General features: G+C 37.7%; 1 protein-coding gene across 1 annotated transcript in view; it reads right to left on the minus strand.

Moving 5' to 3' along the window:
* LOC109483459 (mitochondrial uncoupling protein 4-like) overlaps positions 1 to 8,377 on the minus strand; it is a 22,520-nt gene extending 14,143 nt beyond the window's left edge. Inside the window, exons 1-6 of the mRNA XM_019786502.1 lie at positions 8,270 to 8,377; positions 7,590 to 7,703; positions 7,025 to 7,087; positions 5,781 to 5,865; positions 5,330 to 5,452; positions 2,674 to 2,786 (exon numbers count right to left, since the gene is read on the minus strand). Of these exons, the coding sequence (XP_019642061.1) occupies positions 2,674 to 2,786; positions 5,330 to 5,452; positions 5,781 to 5,865; positions 7,025 to 7,087; positions 7,590 to 7,703; positions 8,270 to 8,375 (604 nt within the window). The 5' untranslated portion in view covers positions 8,376 to 8,377. The remainder of the gene's footprint in view (positions 1 to 2,673; positions 2,787 to 5,329; positions 5,453 to 5,780; positions 5,866 to 7,024; positions 7,088 to 7,589; positions 7,704 to 8,269) is intronic.
* Between the last annotated feature and the right edge of the window lie 9,471 nt (positions 8,378 to 17,848).

Genomic DNA, 17,848 nt, shown 5'->3' on the forward strand with positions numbered 1-17,848 from the left:
TTTCAAGAAACTGCATTTTAGCATATTTTTCTTGTGGTAAGATTTCTTTTCTTATGTATCTTGAACTAAATATCCTTAGAATATTATTCTTGCAGTAAGAATTTCTAAGTTTTCTAGAAAACAATTCTGTACACAAGAAAAGATTTCTTGAACTAAGATCTAACTCTTCTTGTGGCAAGAAAACCATTCTGTACACAAGAAAAGATTTCTTGAACTATGAGCTAACTGTTCTTGTAGCAAGAAAACCATTCTGTACACAAGAAAAGAAATACAATGTATATAGTGCTACCTAAATATAAAACAGACAATAATGTATAGCAACAAAATGTTATTTTGAAAAGCATTTGGACAGTATAGAGATGTTTATTATCACATTGATTTTTGTACAATGTATCTAATTAAAAATATAAAATCAGTCCATCAACATTCTTGGAATGGAAACAGTTTAACAGTAACTTTCAAAATATTATACGATGTAACTAACAAGCCATTATGATTTCAGAATACAGATCGTATTACATTCTGATCAGAAGCATATTCAGCAAAAACTGCAGTTTTCGCATTATAGAATTGGCAAAGTCACACCCTTTGGAAACCTGAAAAACAACAAGAAAGACCTGTGTTAGTTTGCATGCGAGCACTGAAGGCAACAAGTCAAAAGAGGATGCTAAAATACTATTTTTATTACTTGGAGTAAACAATTTAGAATTATATCATAAAGCACTGTAATAAACTTTACTATACAATACACCAGAGATATATGATTTGACTTTGAAATCAACCCCAATGGCGTTGTAACAATATTTGGGCTATGAAGTCTAAAAACAATGTCAACAGATCTTATAGGTGGGGAGGGGGGCGCACTTACCTTCAATCTGTTTGGTTTCATGCTTTTTCTGTTGCAAAGTTGGTTTCTTCAGCAAGCTGACCACGATCACCATTGCTTCACATGTACACAAGGTCCTTTTTGATTTCATTTTGACTTTAAATCTGACATGAGTCAGTAACTGACAAAAATAAGTAACCAGCGCGGCTCCCACATCTGACTTATGTTCAAAACCCCCTAACTGCATTCTGGGATTTGAATCAACCAATCAGGGGTTTAGAAAAGGTCACATGACAAGAAAAAACTAGAAAAAAGTTCTTACATCATCTTGAACATTACCAGGCAAAATAAGAATCATCTTTCTTAAACTTTCTGGTATTTTCTTAAATGTCGCTAAGAAAAACAAGAATGGTCTTTCTTAAACTTTCTAGGGAAGAAAATCAAGAATGTTTAAGAATATAATACTAGCCATATCTTCAGCCTAATCAAAGATCAATTTTATATTAGACTTTCTTGTTTTTTTTTTCCTATCAGTATTTGTCAAGAAAGATAAGAACTTAATTCTTGTATTTTCTTAAATGTTGCCAAGAAAAACAAGAATGATCTTTCTTAAGCTTTCTAGTCAAGAAAAACAAGAAACCTTAAGAAAGAAACACTAAGCAGAGCTTTATTCTAATAATAGATTTCGATAATCAAATTTCTTGCTTTTTCAATCAGTGTTTCCCAAGAAAGACAAGAACCATTCTTGTATTTTCTTAAACATTGCTAAGAAAAACAAGAATGGCCCTTTTCAATCATTCTCGGTAACATGAACTAGAAATTTTTTTGACAAACACAAGAAAAAAAATCTTAAATCTGACCACTTTGATATCAGGTAAGAAAGAAATCTTCCATGGAGATTAAATAAGAAAATTTAACTAATTCTGAGGGAATTTTAAGATTAAAAGAATTTTAATCTTGTAACTTAGAACCTTCCCTAGAAATATTGTCTTTACTAAAGAAATTTCAAGATTACAAGAATTCTAATCTTGTAAGTTAGAATCTCCTCTAGAAATATTTCTTCACCAAAGAAAAATCAAGATTTAAAGAAGCCTATTTTAGAAAAATTATCTCCACTCAAGAAAAATGAGAAAATTGTTCTTGGTGCAAGAATGTAGGTATACAGAAAATTTATTTTTTTCTTATTTTTTTCTTATTATTCTCCCCCAAAGAAAAATTTTCTTCCCATGAGAAAATAAGAAAAACAAGAAAAAGCACTTTTGGTAGTGTACTAGATGCAATTTGGGCTTACAGCCCCTCCAAATGATGCTTGCAACCCATTTCTCCAGAATGTGCTGATGTGGGACTCGAAACTCTGACCTCTCCATCACAGAACTTGACCCATATCAGTGGTCGAAATACTTTTTTTCAGTGCTCTGCAATATTGCAGAAGAGTCAAAATTTTGTTCTGCAATTTGGAAATACTTTCTGCAAATACACAAGCCTCCATACTACAATCTTGCAGGTATATAAGCATGAACTATTGATTCATATGCAAATTAGTGAAGACAAATTTTTGGAAGTCCAAAAGGATAAGTCAAGACAAGGTTGATGCAAATTAGTGAAGAAGCTCCTGCTGTTTCAGAACAGGAGCTTAAGTGTTGTCTGTCCTTGGGGCCAAGAGCACCAAATCCCAAGTGCCAATTTCTCCTGCTGCAAAATTGCAGATTGTATAAATTTGTCTTCTGCAATCTTGAAAATCTATCTGCAGATTGCAGACTGCAGACAGGTATTTCGAACACTGCATATATATAGCCCTCGACTAAACACCATAGGGGCATGTTTTAACTTGTACCAATCGGTCTTACCTCCCATGTTGACCAGGGCAGCGCGCTGTACGTTTGGCACCCATCCTTTCCACAGGCCACGGATTCCGCCCTCCGCCAAGATTTTCGTAAAAGCGTGCCACGTCCCTCGTACCCTGCCATGTAAAAAAACACTGTCTCTAAATACCGTAATGACTGATTGATCAAATGGTTAAGTTTTTATGATACTTTGTTATACATCATAAACACACAAAATTATAACATTGATATACTGTGTAGGTTTTCTTTGGTGGAAAAATTAATGGCCTCATTACGAAGTATGGCCTAATTATGCAAATATGTCCAGATACAGCTCTGGTTGAAGTGTCCTGAAATACCCCCATTTTTTAGTCCACACTATCTGTATAGAGCTAATTGTACATAGTAGACACCTAATATACAGTTGGATTTTCTGACTAACCATGGCAAAAAAACGACCAATCTAGTTTATTTTTTTGGTCCGCCGCTGGCAAAAATTTGTTAAATGTATTTGTCATGTCATTTGTCATGTCATGTTTGGTCATTTTATCAGCCAAACTCTAAAACAAAACAAAAAATAAATAAATAAAAGAAAAAAAGAGAATCCCTAACCACTGACCCTATTTTTTTCATGACAGAACCTGGAAACACAACATTTTTTTTCATAGGCCTAATGAGTCATCTCAGGAGTTGCAGAAAACTGTCAAACTAATATCTGCCAGCAGGTGAGTCTCAGGCTCATTAGGACAATTGCTACTGATAACGATACGGCTTATGATGACAGAGTGTCTTCATGAATGTGTGCATATACTGTCCGAAACCAACAGATTCCGTCTTTTGCAGCAATTTTGGTTTACAAACTTGTATATCTAATTTAACAAAATGAAAAATACAATAACCATAGCTGATTGCCCTTAGGGTGCTGTGCAAATTCTCCTCATTTATTAGCCAGGGCTGGAAATACCACCTGCATATGCAGGTAAAATTGGAGCTATGCAGGTATTTCTGATGTTTACCTGACCTTACTTGTTAAATACTGCAAAAATTAAAGGTCACAATTTGCCATATCCTCATGACAAGTACACCATACAGTGGTTACTTAAGAGTGACTATATTAATTTTGCAGAAAGTATTTCTGAATGGTACAACAAAATTTGCACACATTCTGCAATTTTGCTGAATGCTGAAAAAATATTTCTACCACAGTGCCAAACAAATATTGTACATTGCAATCCCCTGCCCATGCAAACTGATGTCCCCTCCTGTATTTGAGAGATAAGATAACACACTGTCAGTGTTCCAACCTGTTTGGTCTTCCTATTACTTCATACTACTGGTTTGGCAACGTGAAGTGGGTGTAAAATACTCTAAGGGCCTGGGGTCCTGGAAGTTGACCATTAAGAATAATGACCGAGTTCTGAGAAAAGAGGTTGTTAAACATAATCCTAGCTGCAAGACAGCATTGATCATAACTGTATCTATTTTCTGCAAAGGAAGAGGACAATTATGCCCCATTGAATAGCAGAGCAGTGCTGGACAATGTTGGGTTGGGTTAGGCTGGTTGTGTTGAGTTGAGTTGGACTGGACAGGGTTGGATTAGATTGAACTAGGCAAGATTTGGCTGGCTTGGGTTGGTTACATTGAGTTGGATTAGACAAGGTTGCATTCTGTTGAGTTTAGGTTGACCTGGACAAGGTTGGATTGGTTTGGGTACAGGTTGGGTTGGACTTGGCAAGGTTGGAATGAATGGGCTTGCATGGGTTGCATGAAGTAGGGTTTGGCTTGATCATTACAAAATACAAGTATGGTTCTTAAAATCAACAACAAAATCAATATAAAAAGTCTGAATAACAAATTGATACAGACTCAAAAATTCAGCAAAAATTCACAACTTATTCTTCTTTAACAAAACTCTTGAGTCCACATGCAGACTATATTATAGCAAACATGTTTTCCAATACATACAGGAGGCAGCCAAATTCCAACCCAAGGCAAAATAGACCTGATTTGTCTCAAGGACTACATGTATATATTAAGTCTGCCTGTTTAGCCTGGGGGCACCAGAAACAGATGACATTTACCAAAGGTGTGAGGGGGATTTGGGATGAGGATTTTTCTTCTCATTGCTCTATTAGCGACTAATGTTGTGTGAAGTAAGGCCTAGAAACAAATGTTGTCTTTCTGATTACTCGACCAACCCTAGCAAAAACCTGCTAACCCTAGTTGTCTGGGGGTTGAACCAATAAACCAGTGAACATAAGGATTTTGTCTTATCTGAGTGGAGACCTTAGAATTTTTTTCTCATTGAGAAGATGTTCTCATTTCTTATCTTAAAAGTTCATCTGTGTTGGTAGAAGTCATAAGAAGCAGGTTTAAACTGTAATTTCCAACACAAGAAATTGGGCCTACCCAAATTTTTGACTGTACAATTTAAGTCTTTGTCAAGGAATGAGCAATCCACAGTCAAAAATTTGGATCCGTCCAATTTCTTCTATTGGAAATTACAGTAATAACCTTCAAAATGTTCTCATTTCTGTTCCAACAAAGAAAAAGTGATTTAAGTAATAAAAGAAAGACAGTAAACTCAGGCAAACTTTATACTCCTTTACACTATGAAATCCTAGCATCCTGATTGGACAAAATAGTCACGTAACCCCCTTGTGTCAGCACCTGGTCGTACCTTGCAGGTTTGCCCTCTAATATTCTCCTTCCCTCCATCTGCATCTGTACTTTCACAAGGTCTGTGGGGCTGGCAATAAACTGTCCCAGGGAACCAGCTACCAGCCCTCCACATACTGCCTTCCTGTAGGGGGGAAATAGACAATGACAATGAATTTGATTGCATCTTCACACCCTACATGGGCCAAATTCACTAAGCTAGATACAAGGAATAAGTGTTCCATTGCTGTGCTATGTATACATGTATATTCTACAGGGTCTCTGCTCTCTTTTTCGGATTTGTCAAAAGTGGAATTAAGTTGTCTTCTCATTACTACTTCCTCCATGTGACACAATTTCACACAAATGTCTTAAGGGAAAAACCAATTAAGGCAACACAGTTTTTTTTGCTTGGTTTAAAATGGGTGTAAAATAGGAAGATATATGAAGTAGATATTATGAAAATATCTCACCATACAGGAAAGGATCCGTCTGGTTCCCTCCCCAGTACGTTGTCTCGGATCCACTCATACGCACCCATACGGCAGCCTGAATATACTGGAACAACACAAATAAACAAAGTAACTCATAATGTACTAGTATGTATAATCATAATTCTGAAGTGCTAAATGCAGTTTTTTTTCTAGCTGATATATAAGAAATAGGGGCACTGTGCTCTCATTTTTCATCTTTTTTTCAGTTTAAAAGAATTGATTTGAAACAACATGCTCCATTTCACAATGCGGGACTTGAAGAATATTCACACTTAAGTTACCCAGTTTATAACTTCATCACAATTTTCATGTTCAGTTTTTACCAAGAAAATAATCAGCTTTAAGAATAACGTCCTGTCAACAAGAAGATATTAAATAATATACATTCAACAGTCTTCCAATTTAGGTACCCACTTTTAAGTCAAAGATATTTCCTAATTAATCCCTTCAGGCATCAAACCATTGACAATGTATCAACATATCGCCCTAAGGCAAAAATACAATATGATGACACTACATGAAGTTTAAATAAATGGTCTGCTTAATGCTTTTAGAAAGAAGACGCTCTTCAAAGTCAAATGTGTGCAATAAATTGGGTAGCAAATTTGACATGCTCTACGGCTGATAACACATTCTACGGCTGATTTAAACATGAAATAGTATTATGGATGGTGCAGCAATGGAAGGATTGCCCTCAACAAATTGTAGTTTGAGGCTAGAAAGGCACTTTTAAGTATGAATGAATACCTTTACAGCAATGGCAAATTATAGAAACTGCCTCCGGGCAGAAAAATATGTTGAATGCAGACAAATAATATCTGAAGAAACATGACACTTATTTCTAGAGTGCACCATTGCTTTAAGGGCCTCTTTACTCTTACTTAAAAGTGCTTTAACTGCCTAAAACTACAATTTCTTATTGCATCCCCATATGGTTACTAGTAAGTGACAACATTTCCTGTTTGATGTATTAAACAGCCAGAGGCAAGTAATTTTCTGAACAAGGTCACCAAATTTTCCACTGACATTTGACTTTTGAGGCCACCTCTTTAAAAGCGAGACATTAGTTTGGCTCAGAAATGGAATATCATATTACATGTATGTGTCAGGGCAGAGACTGGGATCTGGTAGAATCCCTGATTCTGCCAGTAGAGATTCTCATACATGTAAATGATAACACAAGACTTTTCTGCAAGGTTTACAGATAAAGATGCTGTACTTACCCACATGCCTCTGTACTGCTGGTGTGAGTCCCTGCCATAGCTTTAGTACCCCTTCTTCACGAGCTGGCAAAATGGTACAAAAAAATTGGACATTTCAGACCTCTGTGAAGTATTTGGAATTTTCTTGACCTTTAAGTTCACCCCATTTCCTGTGTCTGACCTTTTGATCTGCTGTCATTCTGCCTGTAGCTTTGCCCCCCAAACAGACACAAACCCACAGCACAGCCACCCAAAACAACACTTCTGTTAAGTAGCCTTGCTTCAATTACTAGTACATGTATTAGGAACAGCCCTAGCAGGAGTTTGTATGGCCTTTGCAGTCTTCATTCCATGCTATTTGTAAGCCAGGTAGACAATACCTGTACCAGTATACAGTATACATGAGTAAAGAGACTCTTTTCACACAACCAAGTCTTTTATTCAGCCAACGTTTCAGTGACCGTCTGTCACCTTCCTCAGGGCAATTCTGACTGGTTCACATTGCACTTCAGCATAGGTGTTGTTGTACTACATACATGTATATATTGCAGTACTACATACATGTATATATACTATATATACCCACCTACACCAAGAGCTGTTTGTAGCATCCCCCTGTAAGGCACCTTGTGTTTAGACTGTTTGGACAGTTCTCCTTGGATCTGTAGTCTGGTCTTGGTCAGGTCTAGTGGGTAGGTCACTGTAGTCAAACATATACAAATAAACATGTACATGAGCTAATTAAGGTATAGAAAAACTTATGCTGTTTTAATATCGAATTATGTTCCTGAAAAAAAATTGAGTCAGTTCGTAGGTCACTCTCTCTTTTTTTCGAGATTTTAGTCAAAGTTGTCCAAAAAATACGGGTTACAAACAAATCCAGAGCGCGGCCACCAAAAACAATACTTCCGTACCTGAAAGTCATTAACAAAATTTAAGTGTGTCACTGACCCAATTTCCCCACTAAAGGTCACTAGCGGTCAATGACCCCTTTTAACAACAAAACGCTTTTTACACGCAGTGTGTCTCTAAATTAGTCCCCTGTCAACCACGTACAAAGAAAGATTACTATTTCAATACCATACTTTCATATTTTATACAGGATATAGTTTTGTATTGTATGAAAATAAACTGAGTCCGCCTCAGCACTAAAAGTTAAGCCCGCCCCTCCCCCTTCGCTTCTTACCAAATATTTACCCACTTGTTTTACATGGTTCTCGTGCTCGTGTGGCTTTTATAACTTCTCATATGTGTGTAGAGTGTTACCTGTCTCTGCTACTCCGGCGGCGATGACCGACAGGACGTATTTGAACCAGAAACTGTCGGCATAGCCCGGCACGTTCCGGTGGTGACCTCTCTCGGACACCGCCATCTTGGATCGTACCATTGTGACGTGGGGAGCTTTAATACAGTTGTTACTTTTCATACGGCAAGGACATCATGCGTATATGAATTATGTCCAAGCTTGAATACGTATGGAAATATTATTTTCTGTAGCTAAGGTGTGGGTTTGTTTGCCTGTTTGGCCAGAGTACTTTGACAGCACGTGGGTCGGTGGCTGGGTGATTGACAGGCAGAATGACAAGAGGACCAAATGTCATGGGTCAGGAAATTAATGGGGTTAACTTGAAGGGCGCGAAGAAGGAAAAGAAGAAAGAAAAAGGAAAAAAAATATATCAAAGTGATTATGAATGTTATTGTTGAAATAAATTAATTGAACACAAAGCTTTTTATGACGAACAAGACCTTTATTCTTATTCAGCCCGTTCCAAAAACTGTTGTGAAAATCAAATTCGACATAACGCGCAATACATTATAAAGTAAGAAATATAAGGTAAATAATTGGAAAGCAAATACAATTCAAATGTATGGTGAATAGGCTCTCCAACGTACTCGGTTCTGCTACATATTGTAACCCAACACCACAGGGCGTCTGCTACAGTACCAGTTATTATGCAGACGTCTGGTCCACAGGTAATTTACTCTATTTGTTTGGAACGGAAGACGAAGAAGAAACTGAGCAAGAACAATATGTTTTCCTTCTGCGAAGGTTAAAATAAATATACACACATAAAATAAAAATTGCATACAGACTTAAAGTCATTCAATCTCAAAAATTCACTTCCCTCTCTAGAGGTGCAGGCCTTGTGGTGAGTGTTATTGCATCAGATATCTATCCAATCACACTGTCTATCACAGCAGCACAGAGCGGTGATATTAACCGGTACATACATGTTCTAATAATCCCCCAGGCCAACCCTAACTGCTTTAGCGTTTCTACGGTCCGGGAATGCAGCCTAGTAATGATATTGCTACCTTCCTTTGGGTGTGCTTCTGTTTTCCAGGTAAATTCAGCAACACCGCAAAAAAAATCATCTCTCTGAGCACACCTTAAAGCGTGCGTTAAGTACCACGCGAGAGAAGAAATGGAATACTTACGTTTGCTATAAGGTGTCAAATAAAGAATTTATTTTGTGCAGTGTACAGATCTGTGTAATAGCGATTCTGTTACACCATGTCGGCAGAATTTCTATCAGTTTCCCTTCCACATGTACATACCGTATCGCCTATTAGCTATAGCGGCGTCTAGTCTTCAACGAGAAGTCTCATAATTTTGCCGGGGACACTAAGGCCACCTCCATCTAACCTTTAGTCTAGCTATATATAGATATTTGACCATTGGGTCACCGAAGAACAGCTGACAACCCGTTTTTTTTCACCCTTTTCGGTTTTCCCTTCTTGACGTACTCGGTAAGACTAATATTTGCCTTGGCCGTCACCTTAAAATCACATCTACTGTCGCACTCGGTGAAAATTTCATACGGTTTCTGCAAAAATCCCCAAAAGCATAATTTATATCTACAAGCGTCCAGGTAGTAGATTGTAAACGTTAAATTTGCGGACAGTCATGTTTGAAAAACGACCGTTAGATAGGAGATTGACAGTGAGGAATGTAGTGTTTTATTACTGATTTATCTCAATAAGCTGCTGCTAAAGTTACGTTTCATGCCCGAGGAATGTCAGATAACCGAGATTATTGCTTCTGATGGTGATAATTATTCCTGTCGGTGGTGACAGACTGTGGAAGAATTATTAGTAACGTAGAGGGATGTACTTTATCATGTTACTCCACGGTACACTCACTAATCCTATATACATGTGTAATCTGCTATGCTCAACAGTAGACAACACATACGGACGATACTTCTCCTCAACATTCGCAATTACTGTGTAAATTTGTAGTTACAATGTACCTTTTATACATGAATGCAACTTTTGTATATTCGTGTAGGAGTTAATGGCTCGACGGTTACTCGAGAATGGGATACTGGAGTATTCTTCTTCTTCTCCTTGATGCCCAACATCATGGTAATGATTGCTCTGGCATGTTACACTGCATATTCCATTGACACACTGCAAAAAATTATTTTCACTATCGTTTACGTTGTTATAGGCAGCCGGGCCGTGTGTTTGTACGTATTTCTGTCTTTCCTAATATCTTTAGTTGCATGGTGTGTGGGAGGTGATTTTGACAGTTGATTGATGGAGTGTCACGCCTGTGGATGACTCAGCGAGCGCCGGGTGGGAGGAAGTGGGCGGGATGGGAAGTGCTGTGACACCTGATTAAATTACATCAAACGATCGAGGTCTGTGAACTGTGGCAAAAGTACGGCTGAAATCACTTTTTTTCTTTTCTTTTGGCAAAATCATCACTCGCTATAAGCTTGCATGGTACGCCTCGTGTAAGATTAAGAACCACCAACGCATTATTACTTCGCTTTAATGGCCACCCCGAGTATTGGAAACTTGAGTGTTCTGTTGGCAAGAAAGTCAAAATTGGGAAATCTACTCCAAATCCATGGGCAGATGTGACGATAGCAGATTGACAAAATGTTTGAAAGCTCTCTCGTTATATCTTTAGTTGAGAAACTTGCGTATGAGGTTAAGACGAAAATAAGTGGACTTGCCATGGAGAATCTAACAAGCATCTTTTGCAAGCAGCTCATTATCTACACTGTACAAAAGATTTTTGGCAAACAGCGTCTGTGGTGAAACGGCAAAAGTACCAGGTAACGCGTTATACTTTGATTTATTTGGCACGTGAATTAAAACCTTGAAGTTCCCATTAACAAGAAAGTAGAAATGTCGGAAACCTTGCCCCAGACCCATGGGCAGGTTTTACAACGGTTTTCCAAAACGTTTGCAAGCTCCCTACAGTGTATAGTTGAGAAACTTTAAGTAGACGGGCCATGGAGAATCCAACACCCACGAGTGAATACGCTTTGTGCAAGCTGTTAATCATCTTCTCTGTACAACAGATATTTTGGCAAAGTCCCTTGCTAACAACGTGCGTGTTACATCCCACGTAAGTACCAGCAAACCGTTACTTCGATTTCATGATCACCTCGAGAATTAGAAACTTGAGTGTTCTGCTGACAAGGAAGTAAAAGTTGGGAAATCTACCCCAAACCCAAGGGCGGATTTTACGAGCGCAGTTTCACAATATAGTTGCAAGCTCTCTCACTATTTTAGTGTAGAAACCTGAGTCTACAATTAACAAGAAGATAACATACACTTGAAGAATTCCACCGCAATCAGAAGAAGGGTAGGTTTTACGCAAACAATTAATTATGTACACTGCACAAAACGTTTCCTTTTTTGGTAAACTCCTGCGTGGTGCACCCCATGTAAGATTCAGAAACGTGTGAATCAGGAGTTTTATTACATTTATTAATGCACGAAGCTTCGGCACTGGCAATTAACTCAGGACTCCCCTGACTGTAGCATTCTTACCTGACATTTCCAAAATCGTAGAACTGTAACTTTCCTCTGGGACAAGGTTTAACTTTACGACATTTTCGCTTCGTGCACTGTTATGAAATACTTCTTGCTGGTATTTTATTGTGGTAAAAACTACCACCAACAGCCTCTTACCTGTTTGTCATTCCTGAAACGTATTAAGTTCCTGATTTTTTGCTTCTGAAGTTCAAAGTTTCGCTTCTGAAGTTGCTGATATTTTATTGTGGTAAAAACTACCACAAACCGCCCTTACTTGTTTGATATTGCAAAAACGTATAGAGGTCATGTTTTTTGCCTCTGAAGTTCATTGTCGTTAGAAACTTGAATACAAACTAAAAGAAACCTTCACCTTGACCATATTTCAATGGGGATTCTTTCAGATCCTTCTAAAGATCTTGCTAATGCAGGCAATTAACCATAAATGCCCTTCAGCGTAGAGCCATTTTCTTCTTTAATAACTGTGTGGGCCGAGTCTATCTCTAGAGAGGTTGTTTGGGGCTTGTTGGCAACTATACAAAAGTGATAAGGTAATTTGATACTCATGCCTACGAACAGAACTTCCTTTGATGTGGCTATGTTAAGCATGGATTACATGCACTCTGTGCAGATATTGGTGGCTTAAAGAAAGGCTCTGTGATTTTGATACCTGAATCTAGTTTAATTTTAATCCTTTTTAATTATTGATGCCTTGACACACTTTAATGGTAATCTACCTTAATCTACTTCAACCCTAATCCGCTTTATTTTAATGAACTAGATATACTTGAAATGTTTTAATACTTTAACCAATACAGAAATTACTCATCACATACTCTTCTTTGATGAAAAGATAAGCTTTCATTTGACCCGAGAAGGACGTCGGCAGAACGTAACTTTTGATATTGTATTTTCTATGTATATGTTAGCCTCCTTTTCAGGCGTTCCCGGATCGGTCGTTTTTTACGGAGATATATGTAGGGTTGCCGGCTGGAGCTTCTATTGCGTGCGATCTACGTTTGATCAGAAAATACCCCCCCCCAAAAAAAAGCGACCGATCCGGGAACGCCTGAAAAGGAGGCTATGTATATGTAGTGTTTGTATTGAAGTCTCAATTGATAATATTCTCAAGTTTTTAAATTGTAAAAAAGTCTACAATTCAGCCATTTAGGCTGCCACCGACTTTTAAACCGGTATGACTATGTATTTGTTTATGTAAATAATAAACCAGTCATCATCATCATCGTAACGCACTGCACCTGCGTAATCTCCGTAATGTGTTGTGCCTAGCACTCTGACAGAATGTCTCGTTTAAGGTCATATTCGCGTATTGAAAGATGGAATTTTGTCTATGGTTTTCAAATGTTGTGTAGGAAAATATATCGTCTGCAACAGGCAAAATTCTGATGCAACGTTGGCCAAATATCCAACGAAAACCGCTGAAGTCCAAGTTTTGCGCAAGCGCAGTAACTTCTGTCGAGGTGCTGATCCAATGGGTGTTTGCACTCACGTGACTCTGAAGCAAACATTGTCCGCCATGTTGGATGGTTACTGAAGGTGACCCAGCCCACGCTGGTAAGTGGGCGTGTGGGAAATGGTGTAATACCTGATTAAATTACATCATAAATCTCATCCATAGTAGCAATACATTCACATACCGGCGATATGTAAACTTGAAGGTCACAAACCACAAAATACTTTTCAGAAGTCTGAAATCTCACATTTCTTATTGCTAATTGCTTCTCAGTGCTTATTGGATCCGAAAGTGATTAAATCAAATACACACAGATTGAGAAAATGCACGTAAATAAATCCCACTAGTATGGTATCGTTATCATTTGATGTTCTCTCCTTTCTGTGTATATAATCATATAATCAATACTTAGATAGCGCTCAACCATGTAGAGGTAATGCTGAGCAGGCCATGAAGCGGCAGTGGTGGGCCCTCAAAGCTGTATGTCAATATTCACTGTTCGGTTGACTGTGTTGATCTTTACTTCCTTCTACTCCAGTGGTTCAGATCTTCAAAGTTGGATGTAAGGCACCCAGATCTCCATTCTAGCGTGATAATTTGCTGTAATAAAGGCTTGTGAACAAAGAGAAGACATTTACACGAAATCTTTCTCGTGGACAGGCGCCAGCATGTGAGTTCGACTTTTTTTATATCACGTAGCATTTTTCATGAATATATCTATTTAAATTTGTATGGCACATTAATGAAATAAACAGTAACCAGAAACTGAAAACAATGATATACAGAAGTAGGTATAAAGCCCCTGCAAAGACAATGAATAGATATTTTCGAATAAAACTAAATAACGTGGCATGTTGAACTTAACAAAACAACATCAATCAAGGACGCAACTTTAATTAAGATAAGTAGTATCAGTAATAAATCAAAACAGAAGATAACAATAACAAAAGCAACAGCAACAAACAAACAATCAAAATTATCAGAACGTTTGCAATATTACAGCAAAACCATGCAGAATTTCCGAAATAAGATTTGCACTGCTTTCGCATGTGTTTCTGTTCCTTTGCCATTATACATTCTCTCTTTACAATCATATACTCTAATCTACATCAAAAGCCTACAGAGGAGATGAAGGAAACAGCGGTTTAGACTGGCGGTTCCAAATGATATAAATCTTCACAGTTATTTTTAACATCCTGCTATCGCCCTAAACCCCACCTGGCCCCGAACCTAAGCTTCCTTTTAGAAGAATGACCCGCGGGTTGTTTGAATCCCGTGTGGTCCTTTCATCAACAGAACAGATACCAAAGCGTGTGTTTAGGTTCAGCAGTAGGCTACAAGCAGGATGAAACGATAAGACGATAATATTCAGCGGGCGGCTGACGCATGCAGCGTTCAGCAAACAAAGCAAGCTCTGGGGATGGGTAATGTTATCGAAAAGGTGTCGGAGGTGCTTTTACTTCATCTTAGATAAGATTAGAATGAAAGGTTCTTTGAGCGGCGCAAAATCTCTTTAGGTTCTTTTTGAGTGCGGTAGGGTCAAAGCTTGCGGTGGATACTAAACCTTTCATTTCTCACCTTTGTGGTTTAAGTCTATTTCCACCTTCTGAACCGTATAATCGTTTTAGATAGGATTTAATAATGAACGTAGCTACGGTGAGGTGTTATTAAACAAGCCAAGATGAAACGACGGTACAGTTGGTCTCACAACAACGGAGGTTTCTACTGCATTTTCACGCTTACATGGTTGAAGATTGCCGGCGACCTTTGATGAGTAAGGCCCTGGACATACATGAATCTTTGTCCTTGAGATTGTTTATTTTGTTTGTTTGACCACATATATATATACTAGTATATTATATTCCACAGGTCTTCCTGAAAATAAACAAACAAACGAACAAACATGGTAGATGCATGGCACGAGGTGGCCGAGGCTTCAGAGAAAAGAACACTCACTGATTGCCACTGTGGAGGTAAATATTCTTCACTGTCAAATAATTTTAAAGATTTTTATTAAATGCTCAATTTGTTTGATAGTATAAAGAGCATAGATCTAGTGAGCTTTGATATTAATAATTTCTAGGGATATATTTTCCTTAGCATTTCTTATGCAACACTCTCTTGCTTTAATGTAGGTACTTTGTTTTCTAATTCATAATGAATACCGTGATCATGATGATGAAAATCTCCTTATATTAATGTTTTAGGAACGTAAAGTTTTATCTACTGACTATTCATTGTCAGCATATAAAACTTTGATTGCATGAAGTTTAAAAGGCGTACCGGGTCTAAGGTATACTGCAATACGAACAGTAGAAAAAATAAATTATAGTGCACACAGGGGGTTAGAAAATAATACAAAGGAAGGATATAGCAGTATTGAAATAAAACTTTTATTGCATGAAATGTAAAAGGTATACCGGAGCGTTTTTATATACTGCAAAACAAACAGTAGCCAAAATCAATCAAAATGCACAGGAGGGGGTCAGAACATAATGAAAAGGAACGATATAACAGCACAGGTACTACAAATTTTGTAGTTAATAGAAGGACAACCAACTGTGAACCTTACATTAGCACGGGAACTCAACTGTGCTGGTAAATGAAAGATTGAATTTGTAGTGAATACGAATTCGTTCTATGTGAGTAGAAAGTTTATCATACACGGAGATTCCGGCGCTCAATATCTTCCTAATTTCTGAACATGGTACATATGGTGTTGTTATGAGAGAATATCGCCTGCGGAAATCGCAACTTGCAAACGAACACCTGCAGGAAGGGTTGTATAACAACAGACATCCGCTAACCTAATCAGGTGGGCACGAAGCACCAATTTGCAGAGAATAAAAACGAAAAACAAGGCCGCAAGGAAGTAATTTGTAAGCGGATACGGCGGCATGTACACTATCAAGTTGGCCAGCCCGTATCCATTTGGCCCTGTACGTGTTGTCCAACTTCATATATCTTTCCCCGCCGGATCTGGACTCAATAATACAGACAATATGCAAGAAGTCACTGAATTGCATGCAGAAAATTTACAAATTGTTAACAAATTGCACAGTATTCCGTCAAGTTATAAAACCATTCATCATTGCAGGGAGATATAATGTAACACTTAGCACTAGAATTCCATAAGCTGTCAACAAATGTCATATGAAATGGTGTATATTCCGAGTAGTTCTGGTATGATGGCTTAAAATAAAATTATGTATGTATACATTAGCCAATAGTTGTTACAATTCATCACTTTAAGTCTGGAAAGCAATATCTAAAAGGTACAAAGCAAAAATATAGCGAAGACAGGAATTTATTGTCCGTCTTCGTTTAGTAATACGCTGGTTATAAGGAACAGGAGAGTTCTTATAACGTGACGTTAGAGAATATCCATCATGCGTGAGTTGTGATCTGCTTGGACATTAGCAGGAAAGAACGTTTTTCTTTCTCCCCCAGTCAGTCATAACGTTGTTGTATTATTTATGAGACGTTTCTACCAGTGTGGCAGCAGCTCCAAGCAGGTGGAAATCCAACCTTTGCAAGAGAAAAAATGCTGTAATTGCCTACAATTACCGTGTTTTGTGTAGCCCTGGCAGGTGGGACTGCTCGTAAGTAGATCCCTTCAATAAGTCCCTCCACCGAGCGGCGATAATGATTCCCTTGGAAACAAATTCGTCCCTGATTGCGGCTTGATGACGGTTGAGTTGAGGGAGCCATGATTCAAGCATAAGTGAGCCATGAATAATTTCTTTAATGATAAAATGATGCTACTACAGGAAAGAAGCTTTCTGATGAAGGTTTGCTTTTGTAAAATGTACCCACGACAGAATATATAGCATGCTAGGAACGGCTCTAATATCTTTTATAATTCATTTTGTTTATTTAATCATTGCCTCTTATGTTAGTTCTTTTGATCGTTTGTAACGTTTTATCGCGTTTCTCATCTTATATGATTTCTACTCAATTTAGTCCCATCTTTTTTGTTTCTTTCTTGTAAGAGTTGTTTCGTGGATACGGCTAACATGCACCTGGCAGCTCCTTGGCAACAAATTCTTCCCTGATTGCGGCGTGACGACAGTTGAGCTGAGGGAGCCATGATTCAAGCATAAGGACCTGTGAATGATTTCGTTAATGATCAAATGATACTAAGAAGAATCTTTTTGCAGAAGGTTCTCGTTTATAAAATGTGCCCGCAACATAATATATAGCGTTCTAGAAACTATTGTAATATCTATCTTTTTATCTTAATTTTTTTCATATTATTTGTTTCATCTCATGTTAGTTTTATTGATCTTTTGTAATGTTTTATTGTACTTCTCGTCTTCTACAATTACTACTCAATTTAGTTTTATCTTTTTTCTGTAAGGGTTGTTTTGTAGATACGACTAACATCCACCTAGGGGCTCCTTGGCGACAAATTGTTCCTTGATTGCAGCATAATTACAGTTAGGCTGTGGGAGCCATGATTCAAGCATAAAGAGCTGTGAATAATTTCTTTAATCATCAAATCATACTAGGAAGAATATTTCTGCAGGGAGGTTATAGTTTATAAAATGTGTCCACGGCAGAATAGCGTGCTCTAATATCTTTCTATCATTTTA

The sequence above is a fragment of the Branchiostoma belcheri genome, unplaced genomic scaffold, assembly GCF_001625305.1.
Source record: "Branchiostoma belcheri isolate BF01 breed outbred unplaced genomic scaffold, Haploidv18h27 scaffold64, whole genome shotgun sequence".
Lineage (NCBI taxonomy): Eukaryota > Metazoa > Chordata > Leptocardii > Amphioxiformes > Branchiostomatidae > Branchiostoma > Branchiostoma belcheri.